We start from the raw sequence: 9,662 nt of genomic DNA, 5'->3' as shown, positions 1-9,662 counted from the left end.
TGCCAGCTGTTGTTCTTTGCCAAATATACCAAATTCAACAGAAGGATACATCAAATTTCTAGTGCTGTAACATTTTTCATCATCCGATGCCCAGTTTTCATTTTCATCACAAGACAACAGCTCCGAGTAAGATTTAAATCTCTTCCCATGTATACCATCTTTTGGTAGAATATTGCTTCCCGAGGCAAACGTCTCATGGGAATCTCGAGCACAAATACTCTCAGAAAGGTGACGCTCACGCTGACTTTTGGCATGACTCTTGCGCAACTGATAGCTATGCAAGTTAGCATTTTTTAAGCTAGCAGACTGAGAGGTATTTTTACGCTGACCGAGCACTGTCTGGGAAGTCAAATTTTGCTCTGGACATACGTCTGTCTGCAAGCAGCTATTGACATATGTGTTTGAGTTTTTGTCAGTTAAAAGTGGCAAGGGAGGACTGCAGGCATGACTGCTAGCTCTTCTTTTCTCATCATCCAGTGGGTCTGATGTAGTAGCACTGCGAGAGATGGATTGGCTTTTGCTTTCTAACCTGAGGTCAAGTGCTTGGGAATTCTTATTTCTTGTGGTTACTGTTTTATCTGGAAATAAAGTTGTAAGACTTGGCCTATTTTCCATTTTCACTGTAGGTTTTTTGGGACTGATGGCTTCCTTCTGTGTGTATGAGCTTGTAAAAGACCTCCAGTTGGTGTTATTATCAAGCAAAGAAGGATCATTCTGATCTTCAGTCTTCTTATTCTTAGCTGTTCTTGGTCTTGGCGTATTCTTATCAGGGCCCAGACTGTGATTCCGATTTTCATTGTCCGACTGCAGGAATGGCTGATGGGAATCCACTGAAATCAATGAGTCAAGGGACATGTCAACCTCTGAAGAAGTGGCACTTCCATCGTTCTGTGAAAAAATGTTACCTATGTGCGGTTTGGGGGGTAAATTTTTACTTGAAAATTTTCGACTTGTTTTGTAAACAGCTGCCAGTTTATTTTTAATTGAAGGTCTGTTTTTCCTTTTTTCTATATCTTTGACTTTGTCTCTTGTGCAGTCAGAGAGAAGCTTGTTCTCGTCTTCTGCACTCTGTGTTATCTTCTGATCTTGTGTAATCCTGAGGACTTCATCTTTACAGTTAATTTTCAGGCTGCCTTCACTGTGCCTCGCTGATTCCTGCAAGCCACTATAATCTTTACCCATCCGAGTACTCTGCGAGTTTTGCTCTTTTTTAATTTTTGAATTCTTTAATTCATCTGTATCTGTGCTAACCACTTTGTCTAGCTGAAGTAATGGATCAGCACTGGAAGCTGTGCTTACCTCAGATGCTTTGTTCTGAGACTCTGAAAGCACTTTGGTACAAGAGTTTAAATCATTTGCATTTTTTCTTGAACTGTGAGCCCTTAATTGCAGTCCACTACATTTAATATTCTTATACAGAGGGGTGGTTTGGTGTAGGAAATTTACTCTCTGTTTGGCTTCGGTACTATCCCTGTACGTGTCTTCTGCGGGAGGAAGCGGCACGTCAGCACGCTCTGTGTTACTGTTCCTTCCAAGGGAACTCTTCTTTCCTGGGTGGAGGAGTACACTGTTCAGATTTTTATTGGTGTTCACTTTAGGGGGCTGACGGCAGTTTTCAGAGTTTCCCTTCTGTATAATATTTTTATTTGTTGAAGTAGAATACAAAGGATTCTCTAAATGTCTGCCTGGCTTGGGAGGGGTTGATAAAGTGGACATTAGCGGTGTGGCTGTTTGTAAAATTTCCTTCTTTTCTTTTAGAAATATTTCTGTATTTTGGCTGCTTGAAGCATCAGAAATGGCTTTACCTGACTTAGCCACTATTGCAGTGGATTGTGGACCACCAAAAGAAATTTCTTTTGTCACCATGTCAGAAAGCACATTTTCTGCTAATGAAAGATCTGCTGAACTATCTTTCCTGTTATGTACCATACTCATTGACTTTGAAGTACGTATCTTCTCAGAGCTAGGAGATAAGTGGGAATTCTCTTCTTCACTATCAGCAGCAGTTCCTAAGTTCTGAGGTGTGACCAGAGCTGAAGATACTTGGTCAGAAGAACATGAAGGCACCTCTTTTTCCAAAGTACTGGGGAAAAAAACATTTGCGAAACTCACATGACCTTCGTTTTTCTTGATTTGTATTCTTGGTGACTGAGCATTTTCTTTGGGACAAGGTACATCTGCATCCGCTGGATTATCTCTAAAGAGGTTACAAAATGTTCTTGAATGCCTCCGTGGTAACGTGTAATAAATTGAAACTAGTTCATGATACTTGACATGATCTTCATCAACACAAACTGTAAATGTGCTTGTAGTTTTATATTTCTGCAAAAAATTTCCCCTCTCCTTACAATCTGAAAACACAGAGGATTCTCTTCTGCTTAGATGTTTACATCTGTCTGTCAGTTCAACTGATGTATTACTACTTACTGAATCATTAGGACTTTTGGTTGAAGGACTGGGGTAATCTTTTTCTTTGTTACTTGTAGCAGTATTTAATGCTGCTGATGTTAAAAAGGAATGTTTTGAGTCTAAACAAGACACATCTCTTTGATTAGAACAAAAGGCATCAGCTCTATGTGGAGTTTCAGACCTTAAACAATCGTATGTTGTTCTACTTTCTCTAGGTAAAGAGATGGGCGTATCTGACATAATACTACCAGCAATGCTAGCTGATTTTCTAGGCAAAGTGTAATAAATAACAAGTGGGTCAGGAGATTTAAGGCTGTTTCTGCTAGGGGAGCCAGTAATGCTGCAGCTACTCGTATGTCTCAGCAAGCTGTCTTGCTTGTGAAGCCTTTCAATACAAGGTGAATTACTCCTTATTTTTCCGCTTTCTTTGTCAAGGCAAAAATAACTTAAACTATGTTCAGAGGTCTTGGGGTCTCCATCAAAGCTATGCATATAAATATTTCCAGAATTTTCATTTTGTGGAGAACTAGTAGTGAGTTGTCCATTACAGTCCTTAGTAACTGAAGTGCTTGCATTTTGCAGTGTTTTCTGTGAAATCTTTTTGGTAACACCTATTCTGCTCACTTGAGCTGTTTTTCCACCTTCTGCTTGAGATTCAGTAACTGTGCAATTTACTGAAGAACTAGTTAGTGTTCCTAAACATTTAGAATTGTCTTTATGAGAAAGTGCTTGTGGAGAGCTTTGTGAAGAGCTAGATGAACATTCAGGAGGACAGGACAACATGCCTTGACAGTTTGCTGATTTTTCAGTAGATGGAGCAGAAGCAACATTCAGCAGTGAGGACCGTCTCTTTGGAGTAGCTTGGTTGATGGCTTCTGCACTCCGATTATCCTGTTTGATGTTCTCTCTTTTTGCTGCATAATGCAGATTATGTTCCCATTGTTTCTGACTTGGAAGAGAAGGTTTCTTCCGGCTCCCATCAGCTGGCAAAATACAGGGAGGCTGACTGAACACACTGTTGGGTGGGCAATTGTTTTCCTTCCTTTGTAAATTTCTTCTATCACCATTTGATGTATACATTTTTGCAATATCTCCTCTGGCAGTGACTTGGGTTTGTCTCTTTGATCTCATTGTGTTAAAGAGAGATGCATCGCTTTGCAACATGGCAGAAGCAGGGCTGTTAGAGGGAAAACTCTGGGTGTTGATGTAGTTTGTGTCTGCTTGTTGAGAAACTGACTGTAACGGCATGTCTTCATCTGGCAGTTTCGTACCTTCAACCTTTTCTAGTTGTGTAAAGTCTGCCTTAGTACTTCTTTGGGTAACGACGACTGAATTCCTGTTCAGTCCTATAGGTTTTGTTTGGTCCTTCGAATTAGGAAAGACTGACTCATCAGTTCTGGTACTAGATGAAGAAACTGAAGAGTTACAACTTAGCCAAGGCTGACAGCCCTCGGTGAATTCTGAAAAAGTTCTGTTTGCACTTCTTGTTATCCTTTTGATACTCATATTTTCTGGAGAATACACGTGACAATTGTTCTGCAAGCGCTGTGAACCAAACTTGGCATTCTTTGTATGTGCCCACTGCTGGTCATCTAAATTAGCCATAATCACTTCAAAGCTGGCATCAGGGGAAATAAACGCTTCGTCACTGTAGTACTGAGGAATATCAGCCCAAGAAGGATAGCTGCCTTTTTTTCCGTAAGGAGAATTTTTTGTTGTATGGTTTGCATACAACTTGCCATGAGAAGAAGTATCTCTATAGCAGGATCTAGAGAGATTCTTTTCCGATTTGTATAATGGATAATTTTCCCAGTTATCAAAGGGCAATGGAGAAGTAGCTTTGTCAGGGCAACTAATTCTACTAAAGCAATTACTGCTTGAAATAGATCTTCTGTAGTGGTGTTTTGAGTGGTAACATGCGTATTTCTTGGTTTCTTGCAAAGAGCTAGGGTATCTACTATGGTCTGTATCATGAAACTCCATCAGTGATTGGGTTCTAAACATTTTTTCTTGAGTTGATGTTTGTTCAGGAGAGTCTGGCGTGTTGTTCCATACAATAGAAGACAGAGGAATTCTCTTTGGGTTCTGTCGACCAAACCTTGGTACAAAACCATTGTTGCTCTCCCTTGCCAACGGCTGTTGTAAACTAGATGCTGATAGCTGGTCAGAAGATACTGATGATGGAAATCTCCGAAGGGAACATACAGAGTAACTTCTGCCAGCTGTATCCCTGTTCATACAACTCTTGTGCCTAAATCCACTGTTCTGTGTTACGGAGGGAGGATATAAGCTACCTTCTGAAGACCGTCCGAAAGAAACGGAAGACAGCCTGCTGCTTAGCAGATGAGGATTTCCATCGACTGGATCACCGTATTTGTAACCTTGAAAGGCTGTCTGGTGCCAGTTTATATATGCGCTGTGTAATTTCCTTGGTCTGATGAAAATCTTGTGTTCATCTTTGGCTCTTATTGTTCTCAGTCCGTCTGGGAAAAATGTGCTAGGCATGTCACTCCAGTCATTTCTGTGTTGCCCCCTACTAGCAGTCTGCCTCTTTGAAGTAGGGAATGCACTAGTGCATTGGACATTTGATGCACTGCTAGTAGAAACTGCCCTGTCCAACAGGTCTTGGGCTTGTTCCTGGGCCAGCTGGTCATCCAGATCATTTAGAACTGCACAGGAAAAAAAAGATACTTGGTTTTGTTTTCTTTAATAATCTTCTGACTATTTATGTTAAAAAGTTTCACGTATTACATTAATAATCAGAACTGGTTTTGAAAGGAGTCAGCTTCTCAGCATTTAAAACCCTTCCCAAAACACACATTATTCCTCCACAGGACCTTTCAGTGGTCACCCATTATGACTACAAGGAAAAAAATGCGCTGCTCCATGACTGATCTTAAAACTGCTCTTTATGTAAATGTTAGTCTTTATGCTATTTAAAAGAAAAACAAAACAATTTGAAGTCTGAATTCTTACTCACGCACTATATATGTGTGTGTATGTAAACTTTCCAAATTTAGTTTGTAAGCAAAAAATCCCTGAAAAGAATTCACTAGGCAAACACGGACCTTTCTGTGTATTCACAAAGTACAGTTATGATGTAACTGTAAGAAAACACAGAATCCTGCAAACCATCAAACAAGCATATTCAGTAGCCTGGCATGTCCACCGTTTGTTTCATTCAGAAAAGAAGTTCTCCACTAAATTGTAGCTTATTACTTTAAAATGAGCACTGAAAATGGCATTTTCTGGATAAAAAAGGGTAATGAAATAGTTAGGAACCTGTGATTCGTTCTAGCAACAAACCTGTATTTATAGATATATAGACAGCCTCATGAACTGGAATTAAACACTATACAGCTCAGGTAACCAAGATATTCAGTCATAAGACTAAGTGACAGCAATGTATTTGAAGTATTTTTATTGGCAAAAACAATTACGCCTTCGCTAATTGCATTCCTTTTGTATTTTGAAAATAGCACACATACCTAAGATATAAACACAAATGGATATGGCTGTTTTGTTACAGCATTTCCTAATCCATTTAAATAAAAAAGACTGACTGATCAGTCATTACAGATCTGTGCTAATAGTACAGAATCATTTAGAAAGCATTGCTAGGTATGTATAGTTGGAATGAAAGGTGATACAAAGGTACTAAAATTTTCCATTTTTCTAAGTTTCTCTTCAGCACAGAAGACTCCCGAGAGTGTCAGTTTAGAACAAGAAAAAAGACAAGTTGTTTCCAAGTCTTCCATTTGGAGGACATCAGCGAAGCTATGTAGTTTTTCTCTGTCAGTGGGCAAGTGTGCAGTTATGACTGACACCCAAAAGCGGTGACAGGCATGTGAGTTTCAGAAGAACCACTGTCCACCATGCAGTGCTCTCCTCTTCCAGCACTGCCGACTCACTCACTGCTTCCCGATCGTGCTTTCAATCTGTGATCTCTTGTAATTTTGGGTGGTAGAAAGTAATATTCATGGATTTTTTTTCTGCATAGATCTGAGAAAGTTTATGGAAGAACACCTCTGTACTCCCATAGGCTGGGTCTGATCTTGCCTCTCTTCCCAGGAGTGAGAAAAGAAAAAAAAAAGAACCAGCAACTTTCAACTGGTGCTGTAAGAGCTCCCAGAAAGCTAACTGAATGCCATAATGCCTCTTGCTTCTGTGGTCTGAGGCTTTACAATTCATAAAACCAGGCCCAGTAATTCATCATTGTCAAAATTATGCATGCAGGAAACTGGGATGAAATTCTTCTCACATAGCTGTATGTCTGCATCTAAAGGATGCAGTATGGGCTCCTGTCAGAATCAGCAGAGAGAAATGTACGCTTTTAAGGTGTGATTCTTCTGAACTGGATCAGTATGAGATGAAATGCACTCTAAGAGTAACCAGTGACACATCTTCAAGTCAATGTCAGAGTAGACGTTCTGCTGTCAGACAAAGCCAGCAAAAAGTAGCCACTATGCTAGAAAGTAATGAGCCATACCTTTACAGCCTATGCTTTTGCAGAAAATTCTCTGAAACCGGTCACCACAGTCACTTCTGGTAACAATAATATCAGAACAAAGTAAGGACACACTTACCACTGAAAAACTCCTTCTCTAGCTGTTCATTCCATTCCTGTGTACTTTTCTCCATAATTTCATTTTGGTTTGCATCAAAAGAATGACCACTTGTTTCAGTTGACATTGGGGAATTACACATTTCAGCCTGTTAAAAATTGTAGGGCAACATGATTTTAGTTCTACATGTGGGTTGAAATCACGTTTCACAAGTCACATTACGAATCGTGTCACAAGTCACAGAGGTCAGTAAACTCTTTGTGGGTCCATTAAATACTGTATTATTAAAATATACAACTGAGGATTGTAAAGTTGCATGCATTTTAGAGACTTTTATATATGTAATAAGGAGATTTGCTCATCGTGTCCTCATACTGTAGCACATTTTGGATACATGAGTTATAATGACCTTATAATAAGGGGCATAGTATTGTATCTCTTAATTTAGTTTTTCCTAATCACTTCTTCCCTGACCAGCACATTTAAAAATTCACACACTGACCTCCCAACAGAGATTTAATAATTTAACACCACAGTCAATATTCATATTGCAAGACAGCACTTTAGGGGGCTGTGATAAATTACCTTAGCGGTGGGGCAAATGTCATCCTATTCCCCATCTGACTTTAGTTCACACGTTAAGCTGGAGAGGTTCCTATCCCATCCATATTTCTCTCAGCTCACAGTCTCAGATGGTAGACATGCAGACAGCTGCTGAACTGCCGATTTATTTTAGCTGAGACTCTTCTTCCTTCTTTTTAATAAAAACCCTTACTACTTTTTAGTTCTCAATGTTCGTAATATTTTACTTGTCTGGCTATAATAGTCTATTTATATAACAGGCAGGATTCTCTGGTAAGATCTTTGTTCAGTCATATATTAATATAGGTTATCCCTTTGTTTTTGAAATATGAGAGAAGGGAGGTGGCCAATTTACCCCCTCTATATCTTTGATTATATACTGTACACCTTCTTTGTAACTTCTGTATAACCCTCTGTGGTTATATCACACAATTGATGAGGAGGAAAGAATGTTAGTAATACAGGGCAATAAAGTAATTAAAAGAGCAAATATCATCTTTGGAGGAAATCTGTTTATTTCAACAGCGTGCACTTAAATTACATCAGAAATAAATCTACTGTTTCATCCTTAAATTGAACTTGTGCTTATAAAATGGAACATTCAGCCAAAAAATAATTTCCTACTGTCAAAATTTACATCTACACAGTAATTCTGCGCGTGGAAATGTTGCAGGAGTTCTACCTTACTGCCTGCCCAAGTCAGCTACTCTTTTTCACCCTTGTACAAATGAAAAGAAACAAAATAAATACACTAGGTGGTTATTTATTCAGTCTGAGTTTTGACCTATTTGCAGGTTGGTTACAGTTGCCAAAATAGGTGAGGGTTTTGGCCTAGGAAATTATCCATGCAATCATTCCATCATTAAGAGAGAACTGAAACCTGATCAGAGTTAAACTTAGGGCTTACCTAGGAAAGCTTAGGACTTGTAAAGCTAACAGGGCAAGCTCATCTTACTGCATTCAACAGGTTCACAACACAGACATTTTACTCAGTGTTTAAAACAAGAACGGCAAGAATACTATTTAAACAGGTGTTCTATCAACAGCCTAAACAAAGGGGACTAGTTTTTGAAAAATCTGTGGTTTGAACATTGCTGACAATAAAGTTCATAAGGTACTTACCGTTGCCATTTCTTCCACTTTCGAAGATGGGCTAGCAGAACTGTCATATCTGTAGGCAGAAGGATTTAAATGTTGGCTTTGAAAAGGAACGTGATGTAATTTTACCAGGTAGTAAATATCCAGCAGTTTCTCTTTAACAACTATTGAGAAGCATCTGAAAAGACGACTGCTCTATGAAGAATCCATCCTTCCCCCCAAAAAAATCCTGCTAACAAAAAAATGCTGGGGAAATGTACCATTCAGTTTGGCCCTGTCAGCTTGCAAATGTCGCAGCTGCACAGCCAAGAATGAACTCAACCTGATATCTCAAATGTCTGCAACAGCCATAAAGTAATTATTTCAATCCAGCATTACGATAAGATGGTATTACTTCCTTTTCCAAACAACAATAATTTAGTAGATACTACGAATAGCCGAAGTTAACTACTTGTAAATCTGTAAGTGGTTTGCATCTGCAATTCTATTGTTTTTCTTTTCCCTTTCACCCTGCTCAGACGCAGAGCTGTGCTCTGCCCCAGAGCTGTGCTCTGGCCCTGCGAAGGAGGAGAGACAGACAGCAGATCATTTTCGGTGTGAACTTTGGAACTTGCTGCTACTCACCCGAAACAGCCTTTATTTACCAATTTCTAACACATGGTAGAAGGCTCATCTGCTTTCCTAAGCTATATAGGACTGCAAGGGCTTGGCAGAGAACTGGCTAGAGCGACTGTGAGTAATGCAGTGGTTAGAACAGGCCAAGAAGCCCTGAACATAAAAGGTATTCTGTTCCACAGGGTGACTTGCAGACATACAAATACAAAATAAACTAAAGAAACAAGAACAGAACTTGACTTCACTGAGTCTATTCGAGTCTGCAGATCCTTATTTTAGAACTAAGCAAACCCAGTCCCTTCAAAAGCCCTGAAGGAAATGTTGCTCAGCTTGTGCTTATTGCCAGTTCTTCCTTGTCTCAGAAACTGTTTTTTCCCAGGAATTTAATTCTTG

The 9,662-nt window shown here is 39.4% G+C and overlaps 1 protein-coding gene across 1 annotated transcript in view; it reads right to left on the bottom strand.

Moving 5' to 3' along the window:
* EXPH5 (exophilin 5) overlaps positions 1-9,662 on the bottom strand; it is an 18,218-nt gene that overhangs the window by 280 nt on the left and 8,276 nt on the right. Inside the window, 3 exon segments of the mRNA XM_009335279.1 lie at positions 2-5,078; positions 6,996-7,122; positions 8,679-8,727. Coding sequence (XP_009333554.1) covers positions 2-5,078; positions 6,996-7,122; positions 8,679-8,727 — 5,253 coding nt within the window.

This window comes from Pygoscelis adeliae, unplaced genomic scaffold (assembly GCF_000699105.1).
Source record: "Pygoscelis adeliae isolate BGI_AS28 unplaced genomic scaffold, ASM69910v1 Scaffold142, whole genome shotgun sequence".
NCBI lineage: Eukaryota > Metazoa > Chordata > Aves > Sphenisciformes > Spheniscidae > Pygoscelis > Pygoscelis adeliae.
This window is presented reverse-complemented; position numbering and strand designations above follow the sequence as displayed.